The sequence below is a fragment of the Epinephelus moara genome, chromosome 21 (assembly GCF_006386435.1).
Source record: "Epinephelus moara isolate mb chromosome 21, YSFRI_EMoa_1.0, whole genome shotgun sequence".
In the NCBI taxonomy this organism is placed as follows: domain Eukaryota; kingdom Metazoa; phylum Chordata; class Actinopteri; order Perciformes; family Serranidae; genus Epinephelus; species Epinephelus moara.
The window spans coordinates 12,032,412-12,049,870 of NC_065526.1; the positions used below are offsets into that span (position 1 = coordinate 12,032,412).

At 41.2% G+C, this 17,459-nt stretch overlaps 2 protein-coding genes across 3 annotated transcripts; one reads left to right on the forward strand and one right to left on the reverse strand.

Moving 5' to 3' along the window:
* Positions 1-149: 149 nt before the first annotated feature.
* On the reverse strand, positions 150-6,037 carry armc6 (armadillo repeat containing 6). 2 transcript variants are annotated; one of them, XM_050074904.1, is made up of 8 exons: positions 5,748-6,037; positions 5,375-5,507; positions 3,829-3,914; positions 3,172-3,742; positions 2,931-3,076; positions 2,713-2,844; positions 2,432-2,569; positions 150-2,330 (listed from the first exon to the last, which is right to left on the reverse strand). In XM_050074904.1, exons 2-8 carry the CDS (start codon positions 5,493-5,495, stop codon positions 2,118-2,120), a joined length of 1,407 nt encoding a protein of 468 aa, XP_049930861.1. In that variant the 5' UTR covers positions 5,496-5,507; positions 5,748-6,037; the 3' UTR covers positions 150-2,117. The 2 variants fall into 2 exon arrangements, with proteins under 2 accessions (XP_049930861.1, XP_049930859.1); XM_050074902.1 differs by having other exon boundaries at positions 5,375-5,809.
* A 344-nt stretch (positions 6,038-6,381) lies between these two features.
* mau2 (MAU2 sister chromatid cohesion factor) lies at positions 6,382-16,035 on the forward strand. Its single transcript, XM_050074900.1, has 19 exons — positions 6,382-6,716; positions 6,874-6,891; positions 7,053-7,118; positions 7,326-7,421; positions 7,792-7,886; positions 7,979-8,006; positions 8,113-8,268; positions 8,520-8,666; positions 8,828-8,918; positions 8,999-9,102; positions 9,348-9,425; positions 9,724-9,789; positions 9,960-10,043; positions 10,407-10,456; positions 10,552-10,629; positions 10,745-10,856; positions 10,952-11,042; positions 12,831-12,958; positions 13,046-16,035. Exons 1-19 carry the CDS (start codon positions 6,483-6,485, stop codon positions 13,118-13,120), a joined length of 1,797 nt encoding a protein of 598 aa, XP_049930857.1. The 5' UTR covers positions 6,382-6,482; the 3' UTR covers positions 13,121-16,035.
* Positions 16,036-17,459: the final 1,424 nt, after the last annotated feature.

Below are 17,459 nucleotides of genomic sequence, written 5' to 3' on the forward strand. Positions count from 1 at the left end.
GGGGCATGTTTGGATAGGTCGGTTAGAGGGGCGTGAGCAGGAGGCCCTCTTCACTTACTGTAGTTTCTCCTGGGTTTTTTCTTGTCCGTGAAGTACTCACAGATGATAACTACACACAGCCACACAGCGAGATAAAGGTGAAGCACCAACAGTGAGTTTATCACAATCATGCAGAATACACACTGTAATGTGTCAGTGGTAGGTCTTAGTATCAGAGATGTCAGCTTTACACTGTAATAATGTGCTAACAGACTATTTTTTTGTTTTTAAAAAAGGACTTGATTAGCGCTAGTGAAAGTATAAGGCATTCAATACTAAAAAAATTGCATAAAACAGTGCAGTTAAAACTATTTGCATAGCAGCAAATACTTAATGTTGACCAATGGCACCAAGAACAGAAATTAAATCCAACATTTTATTAAAAGTCCAGTGAGTAGGATTTAGGGGGCTATAGGGGCTGAAAATAAGAACCGGAGTGTTTTTGTTATCTTAGAATGAGCGTTTATATCTGCACAAGGAGCCTGTTCATTCCTGTAGATGTTGCTCAGTGGCACATCAATCCAAAAAGCTCAATCGTGGTATGAAAGTACCTGGATCTTCTGCATTGTGGGGCCCATAGAGTAAGGGCACCAGACACTTACATCCACCAAGTATAGCCGAGTGGCTGACATCTAGTTTAGCACTCTGCTGACTTTAATGGGGACAAAATTATTTAATCTTCCGGCTCTTCTAGACTTAACAAGTGTTACTGGACTGAATGGCTTAAATATCAGTTGTGGAACAAGTCATTCTGCAGGGGTTGTGACACTTACAAAAATGCACCCACTGATTTACAGACATCTCTTTCCCAACGTAAGTCTATGGGGAAAAGTATTTTAAGGACTTGGTCGCTGTAATTCCACTTTCGCACTTTTGGCCACTATGTAAAATTGGCTTCAAAGCCTAGCGCTTGCTCAGAAAGTGAGCCAGGCTTTGAAGCCAATTTTGTGATACCACAATTTCCAGGGTCTGTCATGTGATGCCATTGAGCCCAAAAAGACTTTACCATAGACTTACAATAGGAGAGAGACTTCTGTCAATCAGTGGATACATGTTTCTGAGCATCAGAACCTCAGTGAAATGACTCTTTTCACAATCAGAATTTAATGCATTCAGTCTGATAACATTGCAAAAGTCTAGAGGAGGCACAAGATTAAATCATTTTATCCTCGTTCAAGTTAGAGGAGCACTAAACCAGAAGAAGCTGGCTCGGCTGGTGGAGGTCTCTAGTGTATTTGCTCTGTGGGCCCAATGATGCGAAAGCAGCGCCCATTGTCCAGGCAATTTAATACCACAGATATTGAGCTTTTATGGCTTCATGCGCCACTGAGCAATTTTCGTTGGAACAAACAGGCCCCGCCTCCAATGCTGTATCCAGGTCTCTTATTATATTCATGGTCCTTGTCAACGGAGTCCACCATGTTGCACCACCATATTTCAACAGTAGCCCAGAACAGACTAACCAAACAATGGCTCTGATAGAGTCATTCATGTTTTGGCAGGTGCTGGGCTAGTGGCCTGTCAGTGAAGAGCCAGACAGCGTTGGAGTAACACTGATTTGTTATGTGAAACTGCTTTATTCAGTGTTTTTACTGGTTTTAATCACCTGGTCTGTTTGTTTTGGAGAGGAAGAGACCTCTGTAGATAAAACAGCAACCTGTAAAAACCTCCTGAACAATGAACACGGAGGGAACTCTAACCTGGAGTTTATACTTGGCGCATGTAAGAAGATTCAGCTAGTTGCAATCTGCAATCCTCACTGTTAGATCCCACTAATCCCCCTAAATCTTACACAATGCTCCTTTAATATTAACGTGGTACAGGTATAAAATCGGTCATCAGAAAATTTGCGAAAGAAAATATCGATAGCAACAAAATGTACAACAGGACTACAATGACCTTTCATACTTGTCAAAACCAGAAAAAAAGAACTGGAAAACATATTCAACCTTTCAAAGGCGTTATGTGGATCTGCTTAAACTCTTGGCTATGTATACCAGCATAACATATCATCTTGCCTAGAACTGCATTTCAGGCGAAATCACAGTAAGGGTGTACAGCAATGCTCCGCTCTATTTTCAGCGGGTGAGGCTGCCATGTTTGCCTGTCCACAGCTCTCGGAGCTCCACCTTGCATCCCAGATCTCTGAGGGCTGCTTTACCCAAATCACCACAGTCTTGATGGGTCTGCAGTGCCTGGTTTATCAGGGCCTCTGCGCCCATGTCCAGGATTGGTTGGCTTAAGTTACGCATACGTGCAACCAGGTTTCTCATCAGCATACAAGCTTGTTTCTGTTTATAAAGACAAAAAACAGAGACACAGAGAGTTAGCAGACTGTCACGGGGCCTGTTTGTTTAAGTGAGCATATTAATAATTAATGACCTCATATTACCTGCACATTGACCGAATCACTATGTGCTTTCATAGCCTGCACCGCGGCCAGAGCACCTCCATTTTCCATGATGACTTTGCAGTTGTTGGGTTTACGTAAAGCAAGGACAGAGAGGCATGCACAGCCCTGCTCACACACCTACAGCAGAATGTGAACATAATAGGACATTTGCATAATCTATTCATAAATCAAATGTATTTTTGTCTCACAAAAAGCAATGTATAACAACATTTCTATACTAAAATTGGTGGTAAATGTAATAGGTAAGACACTTGACTCACAGCAGAGTTGCCCATGTGTCTGTTCATGGCGATGACAATGAGCTGTACTCCACCAGCATTAACAACTGCATCTTTCACATCATCATTTCCTGCTATGGCTCGAATTGCACTGAGGACCTGCCGGACCAAATCCTGCAAAGAGAAAACCGGTTATGTGAGTGGATCAAACACAGAAGTAGAATCATGTATCAGTTTGTATCACAATGCCTTGTTTCTACCGCTGTCTCATAGCTGTCTGCAAGCAGTGTCATCATGAGTTTCAGTCCTCCCAGATCACAGATGTCTTGACAGAACTCGTTCCTCACAGCCAGACGGGACAACGTTGCACACAGCTCACTCAGAACAGAAGTATTATCAAGGTGAGCTGTGACAAAGGAACACAACAGATACAGGAATTACATTAATGAAATCAGAATCTGACTTGAAAACATTAAAGTAGTTGACATCAGTTTGCCTTACCTTGCGCAGCCTTAATTAAAACTTTCAGTCCATTGTGCTCAAGAACAATCATCTTGGCATGTTCATGAGCATGCCCAAATGTAACTCGGACATCATCGTCAAAGGTCATGACCCTGAGAGCTGCAGAGCCTTCCTTGACCAACTCAGCACATCCACTGTGTTGTGTTATGGCACCGGTCAGCAGAGGCAGGACGCCACCTTTTACCAAATCCTGCCTGTTCTGTTCATGTTTCAAACAGCAGTGACGCATAACGCAGATGGCTACACGTGTCACAGAGGAATCTGCCTTGTACTTATTAAGGACATTTAGAAGGAACTGCTGGCCCTCTGCATCCAACAAGTCTGGCTGTCCATCTGTGAGTGCAGCCAGGGCGGACAGGGCGGTCAACACAGATTCCTGCTCCTCCATGCTCTTTTTGCAGTAAGAGAGGATGACAGGGTAGGCGTCTTTCTGGGCAGCCAGGTACCTCTGGGCAAATCCAAGTGAGCAGTGCTCAGTGAAGCGCTTTATATCTGCAGTCACATCCTTAACACCTGCAGAGTCTTGTCCAATGCGCAGGGAGTCCAAAGCCTGCATGTGAAAAAAGAAGTGTGCAGACTAGAGCAAATTTCTGATACCGTTGCTGTCAACAGAACCTTTTCACAAAAGAGTCTTACCTGTAAGACCTCATGTGTTTGCTCCTCTTGTTTGTCATCAGTTGATACAGCTGGTACAGCTTTTACAATGCAGCTGAGGTCCACACCTGCATCCACACATAAGACTAGGATTAAAGCTTTGACACACAACAAAATATCAAGCACAAAACAGGAAAGATTGTAGATAAACATAATCTATACAGGTGAACCTACTGACAACTCAAGAGTGTACAGCAGTAATACTCAATTTATAGCACACCGACCATTTTGTAATTCATTCATTCATTCATTCATTCATTCATCTTCTAACCGCTTCATCCTCTTGAGGGTCGCGGGGGGGCTGGAGCCTATCCCAGCTGACATTGGGTGAGAGGCAGGGTACACCCTGGACAGGTCGCCAGACTATCGCAGGGCTGACACATAGAGACAGACAACCATTCACGCTCACATTCACACCTACGGACAATTAGAGTTATCAATTAACCTGCATGTCTTTGGACTGTGGGAGGAAGCCGGAGTGCTAACCACCACACCACCGTGCCGCCCCATTTTGTAATTCACAATGAAAATAAATTGATTTATGCTCATACATTTTTTGGTGTGTACTCTGAAAAATAAGGTGCCAGAGTGCATTAAAAAGCATCAAATAGAGCTAAAAATGTACCAGGGGAGGAGACCACCTGACAGAGGTCTGGGGTAAGTCCTGAATGTCTTCAAATCCTAGTAACACCCATGTACACCTGAGCTGTGCAGGACTGCTGTGACTGAATTTGCCTCTTGGCAAAGATGAGTGAGGACAACAATTGTCAAAAGGTTGGAAATAGGTAATTCATTTCTTATACATAAGACTTTTACATTATGATACATATTTTCAGTGTTTGTTTATTAACTACCCCCTAGTCTCCTGTCATTTTGCAAGTGGCCCCCGGGCAAGCAAGTGTACAGTCAGCATGAAAAAGATTGGAGGCAGCAGGGCAGGTGTGTATGAGTGTGTTGTCTTCTTCACGACTACACATTTTGAAGGGGCTGACAAAATTCAACAATGTGAGGAGCATATATCGCCTTTAGCTCCAGTCATGCTGCAGGCTAACTCTGTGTGTGGGGTAGTTGACCAGTTTTAAAGATAAAAGCCTCCAGTTTTTGAGGGGGGTGAAGGGAAGTTGTTGTTTAATACTTCATCATCTTAAACTCCCCCTAAAGGCACAGAGGTGGTGATATATGGCAGTCTGTAATTTTGGGATACAAAGAAAAAATTACAACATTATCTGAAATGATCACATATTCCCTGAGCATGATTCCAATATGGACATTAATCACAAGGCCTTATGGCTCCAGTGAGATGTGTCATCCCTCTGCCATGATCAATAATTTAGTAAGTTTTACTGACATAACCATCTGCAGTTTGGTCATCAATGACATCACTCCATTTAAAGTGCACAGCATAGATTAATACACTGATATTTTGCATTAGCTATGTTTGACCTGTGTCACTCCGATTCTTAAGTTTATGACATATTTGGCATCATTCCCACAGAGTTCTTTGTCCTTTCTAGCGACGTTAACATACCTTGAGACTCAAACTGCTCCACAGCCTCCCTCAACGCCTCATCAGGATCCATCTCAAACTCCTCCATGTTCTCCCTCACAGCAGCATCGAAGGTTTCCTGTGTGATCCTCCGCCTCGCCATTTTCGCCACAGTCTATAACGGTGAAATAACGGTGATGTCAAAAGATGAGAAACATCAATCGCGTTTATTCAGTTTTATCACAGATAGCTAGTAACAGCTACTATTAGCTAGCTGATGCTGTGTCCCTGCTATTGTTGCCGACTACGACCGTTGAAATTCACAAAGCTACCGTTACAAAAGCCGTTGTAATTTTAATGTTTATCCCACTTAAGAGAAATATAGTCACAAAAGACACAAGTCAAAGTACGTAACTGTTTCCACCGCCCAGTGACAGACAACCTGCTGAATTGTATGAATGAGACAACCGCTGTCGATTTACGCACTTTCCGTTGCCGTTGTGTTCAGTACCTGCAGCTCGAGCGCGGGGCGTGAATTGTACGTAACTATTTTAGTGAATAGCAATTTCCCGCAAATGGTCCCACTCATATATATTCTCGGTTGGGACAGACTGCGAAACATTAGTTCCACTAGTAGAGCGTTTCTCCCGAAGACAACTACTTTATAACATCTGTTTATCTCCGGAGTTAAGACAAGAAAAAATACAACTCAAGAAGCTAGTATGTTTTTAATCAAGACGAGAGAAGCGTTACGCGAGTATCCGGTATATGAGACACAAAGGGACACTTTTAACTGAAAGTTTTGTTCCGACGACATTCCCTTCAAAATAAAAGAAGCATTTTAGTATTCTATAAAATCCCCGTGGTAAACTCACATGTCTAGTGAAATACCATCTTTTAAATGTTAATACAGTGTTTTTGTTGCCGTTATGTCACAACAATAACACAAAATACTCGGAACTGTGTGCTATGTTTGGCAAACGGTTACTCGTGTGTTTTTATTTTGAAGAAAAAAGACCGGAAGTTTTTATCCCTCTTGCTAGCTTAGCGCTAGTACTCAATTTCAGGTAGAAAACATGAGCGGCTAGCCTCAGCCAGGGGCAAAATCGGGGTATATTGTTACATTTTGTCTGTCTTTGGGCGACACAAGATGGCAGCGAGCACAGAAGCCCCGGAGCCCTGGTATCTAGCCCTGCTGGGCTTTGCAGAACATTTCCGCACATCGAGTCCGCCGAAGATCCGTCTGTGCGTCCACTGTCTGCAGGCAGTGTTTCAGTTCAAGCCGCCTCCGAGGGTCGAGGCCCGGACTCACCTGCAGCTGGGCTCGGTGCTGTACCGGCACACAAAGAACAGCGAGCTGGCCCAGAGTCACCTGGAGAAAGCGGTGAGCAGCAGCCACGATGTCTGTGGTCCAGTGAACTCCACTAGAAACATGTTTACCAGTGTGTGATGCTTTTCCTTTAATTGCACCATCTCACTGCCAAAATCTATTCTCAGTGTTGCTGACATTAATGTTTTCCTTTCTCATTTTCTCCCTGCAGTGGTTCATATCACAACATGTATCCTTTTTTGTGTAAAATATGAAATTGCACACAAACTGATACAAGGTGTGTTACTTCAGCATTAATACAACTCTTAGACAGCATACAAAAGAGATGTATATTGACACTAACTTATCTGATAATGGTACAATAAAACCCCTTCATGATTTATATATCAGATCTCCCAATTTGAAGATGTGAAGTTTGAAGCAGCAAGTATCCTATCAGAGTTCTACTGTCAACAGGTACATGCATACATCTCTTGTATCCAGTTATCCTGTAATAATAATAATAATATAATGTGAGAAGCAGTGATTGGTAAACTTAAGTATAAAGTTTTATCATGTTGAAATATGTAATAGACTATAATAAACTACTGTACTTTCTGTTTTAGATATTACTCAGCTGTTTTCTTTGTTGTAATAACTCACCTATTGGCTTCTGTTTTCAAGAACTTGGTGGACTCTGCAAAACCAGTGTTGCGGAAGGCCATCCAGATCTCACAGCAAACTCCCTACTGGCACTGCAGACTACTGTTTCAGCTGGCAGTAAGAAGATATTATGCATTACAAACTAGGGATGAGCTAGTACACCTTTAATTGTATCTGCATGTGTGTCTATTCAACCAACTTAATCATCTGTATCCATATTTGTAATCGCAATGTGCGAGAGTTTAAACCTGAAGTGGTTAAGACAAGCCAGAAATGGGTAGGAAGTAACCAGAAGTAATCATTTTAAGCCTAAAATTGATATGGGTTGATCAGAAGTTGCTGTATTTATTATTAATTAGAAAGAAAACAAAACATTTTGCTTGGATAATACTTGTAAGAAATACTCGTTTCATCTGAGTATTCAGCTCAACCCTATTTCAGACTTGAAGCATGTTTCATTTATGTGTGTTGTGCTCTTCTCTCTCAGCAACTACACGCACTAGAGAAGGACTTGGTATCTGCCTGTGATCTCCTCGGAGTCGGAGCAGAATACGCAAGAGTCATGGGCTCAGAGTATACAAGGTAAACAAATTAGATTTATGTTTGAACACACTTTGATCTGTGGTTTAATGCTCATTATCTAACATTAGATCTATTCTTTTCTTTTCACGCAGAGCTCTGTTTTTGCTCAGTAAAGGAATGGTAAGCGTAGATCATACTCTGTTAATTAAAGGCACTTTACATATTATTTGTGTTGCTTTCTCACCGTGCACTCCTGTAAACCACACATGCATTTGTGGCTCTCCAGCTGCTACTGATGGAGCGGAAGCTGAGCGAGGTGCACCCTCTGCTGACGCTGTGTGGGACCATTGTAGAAAACTGGCAGGGAAACCCCATTCAGAAGGAATCCCTCAGGGTCTTTTTCCTGGTGCTGCAGGTTACACACTACCTGGATGCTGGACAGGTACAGCTGTATCCACATGTCTCACTACTGGAAAATCACTAAAATCCCACATCAGGAGCTGCATTTAAAAGTAAAATATTACATTTCTTTTTGTATTTTTCAAACAATCATTTAAAAGCTAATCAATCAATCGTTGCAGCTCTACGTAATATGCATTTTTTTCAGTTTTGTGTTTATATGTTGATCCTTTCAGATGATTTATGATGGCCAAAGAAACAAAGTCAGAGTCTTTATCTGTATGTTGGGTTTAGGTAAAGAGTGTGAAGCCGTGTCTGAAGCAGCTCCAGCAGTGTATCCAGACCATCTCTACTCTCCACGATGATGAGATCCTTCCCACTAATCCAGCAGCTCTCTTTCACTGGCTGCCAAAAGAGCACATGTGTGTGCTTGTGTACCTGGTGAGATATTGTCGCACACACACACACACACACACACACACACACACACACACACAGAGATGTCGCCATCCTTAAAAATATAATCATAAACTCCAAAAGACCATATTCAGTGTGATCCTGCAGCCACGTGATTTGCCTTTTTTTTTTTTTTTGGTTCAAAGGTGACAGTGATGCACTCCATGCAGGCGGGCTACTTGGAGAAGGCACAGAAGTACACAGACAAAGCTCTCATGCAGCTGGAGAAGCTGAAGAGTAAGTTTGTTGGAATACGCTCAGTGCATATCTCCCCCTTGATGACAACTCGACTCTGATCCATCTGTGTGTGTTCAAAGTGCTGGACAGCAATCCCATCCTGTCTACGTTCCAAGTCATTCTGCTGGAGCACATCATTATGTGCCGGCTGGTCACCGGACACAAGGCCACAGCCTTACAAGAGGTACGCCATCTGCAGCAGAAGTTCATCTGTGTGCTGTCAGGCTGTTGCTAATTACGAATAAAAGCACCATAGAAATAGACAGTAGAAGTATATTGTGAAGAAGAAAATGGTGGTTGTTGTTAGATGATATGCTCAACTCTCATTTTATGTTTATGAAAAGCACAGATTCCATAACACCAGTTTACTCTGAAGTTTGTCCAGATTGTATTTTAAGATTGTGATGAATGCTCTCGGTGTGTGTTTAGATTTCTCAGGTTTGTCAGCTTTGCCAACAGTCTCCCAGGCTGTTTACAAATCATGCTGCTCAGCTTCACACACTACTGGTAAGTCTACATGCAATGAAAACACACTTTTATGTTAAAGGAAACACAGACATGCTTATGATGAGAAAAATAGAAGATATATTTGTGAGAATAACGTCTACGATCGCTTATAATCTAGATTCCAATGAAATATACAGCAAAAATACCACACTTGATATTCTACCAACATGTTACTGGACATTTTCTTTTTTGTTCATGGTTTTGTTTTAGTTATAAGTAGCTTACAAGCTTTACAAGATGCATCTGTCCCAGATAATATGAACCATTCACATCTGTTTCCTCTTTTTTTTTGTATCAGGGACTCTACTGTATCTCAGTGAACTGCATGGATAATGCTGAGGCTCAGTTCACAGCTGCTCTACAGGTGAGTGAGTTTCCTATCATAACTGGCACATCACAAGGTCCTTGTGGATGGTGAACTCTCTCCAACCTCCTGTGCTTATCCAGATATTTGAAACCCTGTAGAAAGGTTTAAAGCCATGACTATGTGACTCTTAAATGACTCTGTGTCTCCATTTTTTCTTCTTCTGTTAGATGACAACGCACCAGGAACTGTGGACTTTTATTGTGACCAACCTGGCCAGTGTCTACATCCGGGAAGGCAACAGACACCAAGAGGTCAGGCAGCTGCTCCCTCCTCCAGCTTTTAAAGGTCTAGTGTGGAGGATTTAGGGGGATATATGGGCAGAAATTAAATATAATGTTCATAACTATGTTTTTTATTAGTATATAATCCTCTGAAACTACCAGTTGTGTTTTTGTTACCTTAGAATGAGCTATATCTACATATCGAGCAGTGATCGCCATGTTGTTACTACAGTAGCCCAGGGCAGACAAACCAAACACTGACTCTAAATAGGGCCATTTGCATTTTTGCAGTCTGCAACTTCACCACTAGATGCCACTAAATCCTGCACACTTGACCTTAAAACATTTTTATCTATATGTTTTTTCTTCAAACTTATTTTTTTGAATCAACAGCTGTACAGCCTTCTAGAGAGAATTAATCCTGATCACAACTTTCCCGTCAGGTAACTACACATCAAGATAACCTCAGATCATGTAAGTTTGTTTCATGCTGCTTTTTTTGCTGAATTTTAAAGTGATATAACTTTGACTTCTTTAGCTCTCATTGCCTGCGAGCTGCAGCGTTTTACATCAGAGGGCTACTGTCTTTCTTCCAGGGTCGTTACAATGAGGCCAAGTAAGAACACCTTTCTTTTCATTTTCATATGTGCACTATAAACAGTACATTTAGTCCTCTGTTCTGCCCTTATGTTTATAGCAAGAGAGCCTAAAATGTAAACTTGCATCAACAGAAGATTTCTCAGGGAGACCCTGAAGATGTCTAATGCTGAGGATCTAAACAGGCTGACTGCCTGCTCCCTGGTCCTGCTGGGTCACATCTTCTTTGTCCTGGGCAACCACAGGGTGAGTCTACAACACTACATGACCGTTCTATTAGACTCCACGCTTAGGCTACAGATTTCATCTCGACTCCTTGTCTGGGTCCGTATTTTCTCCAGGAAAGTAACAATATGGTGGTTCCTGCGATGCAGCTGGCCAGCAAGATCCCAGACATGTCTGTGCAGCTTTGGTCCTCTGCACTCCTCAAAGGTACAGCAGCCACTCAGTCTTAATACACACACTGAAGTTTCATGGTGATATTATGTTACAGGAAATAAAAATGAAAACAGGAAATATTTACCTGTTGAGAGAAGTAAAAGAAGATAAGTTTTCATTTTGGCCTGATGGAGGCGCAAGAGGAAAACTTATGGAGTGTCCCAACATGGAATGGCTCTGTTAAATATATGTGCTCAGTAAATGTAAGTGTAGTCTGTCCATTAAATTTAGATTTTTCTTGTGTGCCACTGGACATTTCGATCTAATGTTGGCAAATGTGAGGGGGTCATCAGAAGCATTAGGGTTCATCATCTGGGTGTGATTAATATCCACATCAGATCTCATAGGTATGGAGCCTCACAGTGTTCAATATTAACTAAACATTAACAATTACGATATAAATTAGTATGTAAAACAAGGAAATTAGACAATATTTTGTGAAATGGTTGAAGAAATTATTATGAAATGTTTAATTTTTTTCTTACTCATAATATCACTTTTCATACATCAGACTGACACATACAGATACTTTTGGGGGATAGAAAGCCAAAGATTCTATTGATGTCAACACAATTTTACGTGTGTTTTGATTACAGTTTTGACACACCTGTATGCATTTATTTTTTACTAAACAAATATTTGTTTTATAGACATGTCTAATAATTGTTTTGCGACTGTGTCTGAACCTCAGCATTCAAGATACCTTGATAATGTCATGTCTTTGCGGTCTTTCCCCATCCAAGTAGATAAACGACACAACACAGTGGCCGGATATTGCTTATCTGGAAAAATATATTTACTACTTTAAAAGACTTTTTGCTGGTCTGATGTGCAACAGTTGGGTTGTCAGCACCATTAAACCTACAACTAATCAACAACCAGAATTAGCAAGTTAGCACCAGTTAGCCAGAGCAACAACAATGCCAGTGTTATTCTGAATCAACTATCAGACTGCTGTTGCAAATTAACACAAAAATAAAATGTCATTATGGTGTTTTTTAGCTCAACAAGGATACACATGCTACCTACCTAACTAGTTAACTACCTAGATAGGGTTGTGTTTATTAGGAAAGAGCCAGTGTTAGCAGCACCAGCTAACATTAGCTGGTTAATTACGGGTTACTTGTGCCATATTTGAGGAATCTGTTCCTGGACAAAGACACACAACTCTGAAGATCAGGTCTTTCTCACTGGTCACTCAAGTTAGCAGGAGCTAGCCAACAATGCAAACAGTGACTCTGCTACACTGCTGAGTAACAGTATAAACTCACAAGCTGGTTTAGCTAATGGGCCAGGACGGTAGGTGGCATGAGCAGCTTAAAGAGGTTTAGATTCAGTGTACTGTGTTTATTTACAGCAGCAGCTGATTCAGAACTACTTTGACATTGTTTTTGCTCTAGCTAACAGGAGCTAACAAGCTAACCCCTGCAGCTGTTTAGCTTGCTAGATGTCTTAACAGGCAGGGGGCAGGTGATTGGCTGGAAGGTGAGATGGTGCTTCAATGATCAGCAGTCATACATGGAGAGATCCCTTACAGAGGAGGCAGAGATGCCCTCTTCTCATTCAGTAATAGCATCGATACACCACAGAGTAATAAAGCCACAACTGAATTAGAAGTGGACGTGGCTTCGGGAAAACAACAAAGTAACTGAAGAAGCACTTAATCACTCTGCGGTAACCTGATAAAGTCTAAGCGTATTCATCTGACATTAGGATCCAAAATCGTTAAACATAAAACTGCAGCTGTGGTCGTCAGTATTCACGTTCATCCTCTCCCTGCAGATCTGAACAAGGCTTGTGGAAACACAATAGATGCCCACGAGGCAGCTCAGATGCACCAGAACTTTTCCCAGCAGCTCCTGCAGGACCACATCGCAGCCTGTAGCCTCCCTGAGCACAACCTCATCAGTGTAAGCATAACTTCAGTCTGCCTATAAACAGTGAGTCAATTACACCTGCCTGGATTTTGAAGGAAACTGTGATGTGTTATGTTCCAGTGGACAGACGGCCTCCCCCCCGTCCAGTTCCAGCCTCAGAACGGACCTGCTACCAGCCTGGCCTCCCTGCTCTGAGAACAAAATCCCACGCTGACTAAGAAAAGGAGACACAGAGGAGCAACTGCAGGGAAATGACATAAAACAGATGAACAGAAAAAACGAGAAGCAGCTGATGAAGGGGTAAGAGGAAGAGGAGGCACGATAATGAACAGTGTCATTTGGCAGGCTTCCACTCAGTGCATTCCTTTAACTATTTGGGGCACTGGGGCATCATGAATGGATTTTAGGGAATTTAATGTTTTTGGAAAGTAAAAGGTGTCAAGGGCACATTTGTATCACGCTGACACAGTTTGAAGTGGTTGTAATAGTTTGTTCTACTAGATCAAAAACAAATTGGAGGAAAGGTTATATGAGAAGATTGATACCACTTGTAAATATGAAGCGTCTGCCAGCGGCCAGTTCGCTTAGCTTACCACAGAGACTCTCCAAACAGGAGGAAACAGCCGGTGTGAGTTTTAATAAGCTTTGTAGGTGCTGGTAACATGGCCAGCGTCTGGGTTTTTTCCATCCTGGTGCTAAGGGGGAGCTTGACCAGTACATGAGTTACATACACATAGAGACAGACAACCATTCACGCTCACATTCACACCTACGGCCAATTTAGCATCACCAATTAAGCCTAGCCTGCATGTCTTTGGCCTGTGGGAGGAAGCTGGAGTACCCAGAGAAAACCCATGCACACATGCAGGCTCTGCACAGAGGGTTTGAAACCAGGAACCAGGGACCCTGTTGCTGTGAGGCGACATTGCTAACCACCGCACCACCACGCTGCCCTTATAAAAAATGGCTTCAGGGTGCTTAACTAGGGCTACACAAATTTGTGATGTGGCTATAGCAACCTCTAGCCCCCCTACAGCACTGTGCCTGGCTGGTTGGTGGATTTTATTACCTGTGGACGGATCCAGTCTAGCTCTTACACCTGTAGAGTGTTCCAGGGGTGACATTTTCCTGTAGCCTCTTGCGGAAGTAATCGTCACCCTGGTTCCATCCTCAAAAGGTCTGGGAGATTTTTTCCATTTAGTTATGGATTATTGTAGAAAATAAGCTCCATGGCAAACAAACTTTTATGATACTTTTTTTGTTCAGTGAGATAATCTTCACAAACGAGCACCACTTTTATGATTTTTGAAGCCTAAATGCAATCACCAGAGTAAAAAGCTAACGTTATAGATATAAATGAACTACGCCATAGTCACATGACTTAACATCCCTACCACAATGAGGCTGTAAAGCAGCGTGTGGCGTGTTGACGTTCTGCAGTCTCATTTAACCGCCTTTTTTAAGACACTTTAAAGCTTCAAAGTGGGGTATTTAGTGATGTATTTAATGTCGTAGAACAAAACATGAAAGTCTCTAAAGCTTGTCTTAACCACAGAGCTTAGTTCAGGCATCTAACAAAAACCCATGACTTTGAAATGAGAAAACCGGGAGTGCAGAAATGCTAACTCATTTTTGGGTTTTAGGGCTCATTCCTGGACAACTCTATTTCCAGTCATTGTGCTAAGCTAAGCTAGTCAGCTACTGACATTAACATATTTACCGTACAAACATGAGAGGGGTGTCTACATTCTCATCTAACTCTTGGCAAGAAAGCAGTCATCATATCTGCCGTTGCCGCTGGATTGCGGCGTATCTTGGCATGTTACCACCACCTGTTGATCAGTGTGACACCACTGGTAGGACTGTGTATCACATGTGCGCCTGCATGCATGAGATAAACAAGAGAAAAACACCTCTGTAGCACAACAAGAGGTCAGACACTCCACAGGGAACCTTTAAATTCAAGCGATTTGTCCCGCTCATTCAGCTCCCCTTTTAACTCTTTACAGCACAATTATCATGGAGATATTTTTATTTTGGAAGAACATTAAAGAAGCTTAAATTAGTGTTGAATTTAAACCATCCATTGGGAAAAAAAACAGTCAAATATGACTAAATTATGATGCAATGCATGAACACTTGTCTTTTTAAAACACTGTTTGGCACGTTCTGATACACAGTATTAGTTAGGATACATTTGGATATACAGTTTACTATATATCTGTAATGATCTTAATGTAGTGTAGTGGTATGTCTGATATGTACTTGGTGGTTCAGTTGACAGCTGCACATGTAGTTTATCCACTGACGAGCATTAATTATATTAAAGACAATTTAATATATTAGATTTACTAGACCCAGAAACCAGCTAACCATTTTATATAAAGGCAAAGACTGGCTTGCTTCACACCCAGTAGTATTAATTAATGTTTTGAAGGTATGAAATGTACTTTAAACATGTTTTAAGACTGTGATGCAGCAAAGAAAAAAGTATTTGGATCATTTTTGACACTGCAGTTCACTGGACTCGCTGCCTGGCCCTTTTACTCTCACTGTGCTGTATGTTTATATGCTGTGCACATTTAGCGGGGAGTCAAGGAACCAGTAATAATAAGACAACAATAATAACGATATGACTGTTACCTGTTTGCACATAATGTTTCATGATGAAACTCACATTTTTATCTTTTCCACTGACACATTTTGGAGTATTAGTTTTACTCATTTCTTCCAGATGATGGCGGCATAAATCTGTATTTAAATAGTTATTTAATTTTGTTCATCATTACACCTGATGCAGTTGTTGTTTGCCATTAATGCTGATTAATGTTTGATATATTATCAAATAACTGGTAGGACTGTTGATTTAGGACACTAATGTAGGAATGGTACATTTTTAGTTGTATCTAGTAAAGACACTCATCACATAAACTATTGAGTTTGGTCATCAAAGTAATTACTGCAGTAAAAACTACAATATGGATGCCATTTATTGTATCAGCATTTTACTGTATGCTATAAAGCAGAATGTTTAATTTGTGTTTTCTCTCTCTTGTCATTTTAATCTCAACACATCTATGACTTTTTATAAATAAAAATTCAAAAGTAGAGTGACGTGATTATTCTTGATTATTCTCTAATAATGACTAAAACTAATGCTGACTAAAACAACCAGGGGGTTTCTTGTTATGGCTGATTCAGTGCAGAACACACACAGTGTACTTTATATTACAGCTAGCCATGTTACAAACTGTGTTTCTACTTTTTAGATATTTCCACTTATTTTCCATACATTATGAAAGTCTGTACACAGACTTGTGACACTCGGTTGCGTTGTCACTGTGAAATCTGCATTAATATATGTCAAAGTTGCTGTGTTGTCTCAGGATAATGCAGCGCAGACTTCTCAGATCCATCTGCAGTTACACACTAAATTACCCCACAGCCATTGATTGCACAACTCAGTCAAGCTTCAAGTGTCTGCATGTTAATTATTACGGCATACAGAAATTATTGGATGCTTGGAACAATTCAAGAAGTACATCTAAAGATCTGAAACTTTATTGCATTTATTAAAAGGTACAAAGCAAATTATGTGTACATGATACATAGGTGAAGAACTAAAACTTGCAAGTGTGCTGGGAAAGTCCTTTAAGGCCACACCTAGAAGTTTTATAATGAAATCCTTATGAAGAAAACCACAAGAGCTTAGTCATGTCCTCTTTAACATTATCAGGTTCAAAAGAAAACTAGAAAATGTGACCATCTGCTGATACTTAACATCCATGAATTGGCCACAGTTGCCACAAAGTGTGCTACAGAGATGTGTCACCGTAAATGCTCTCAGACTGATGTGGACATTGTTGTCCTGAATAAGGTGGCTGACCTCCGAGGAACAACTGAGTAAACTGTGAAGCACATGACCTTTGTGTCCAATGCAAAGGCTAACAAGACCGCGAGGGGGAGGAGGATCAGGTCACCGCTGTAGAAAAAGGTTATCAAAAGGCCTAATGTGTCAGATCATAACCACTGGTCTCTATACATGTTTCCAAGCTTTAAAAATGGGAGTTAAAACGAGTGCTATCTGAGTGAAAGATACAGAGAAAAGCAGCACATGTTAGGGGAATAAGGGAGATGATGTACATGTTCTACATACTGCTACTCTAGTTAGGAAGGTTAAAGTGAAGATTGGCTTTTATTTTAGAAATAAGTGTAAGTTTTACTTCCAGTACTACTTTGCTGTCTGTGATTGATTTCGGTAACATATTGCAGCCTTGATTCAGTGTACCATGCACCATATGTTTTATCACAAATGCAAAGTCACTTACTCATCACTGCATTCTTTATGATTTGATGGGTTGGACATCACTGACCATTTGCAGACAGCAGCACTGGTAGGCTATATTTTTTATCTATAAAGCAATATTGGGCAAACTTCCGGCCTACGTCTGCACCCTTCTGTGTGTCAGCTCTGGTAGTTTCCAGCTACGCTCCTCCAGGTGGTTGCTTTTTAATGTACCCTGTGTTTTAACAG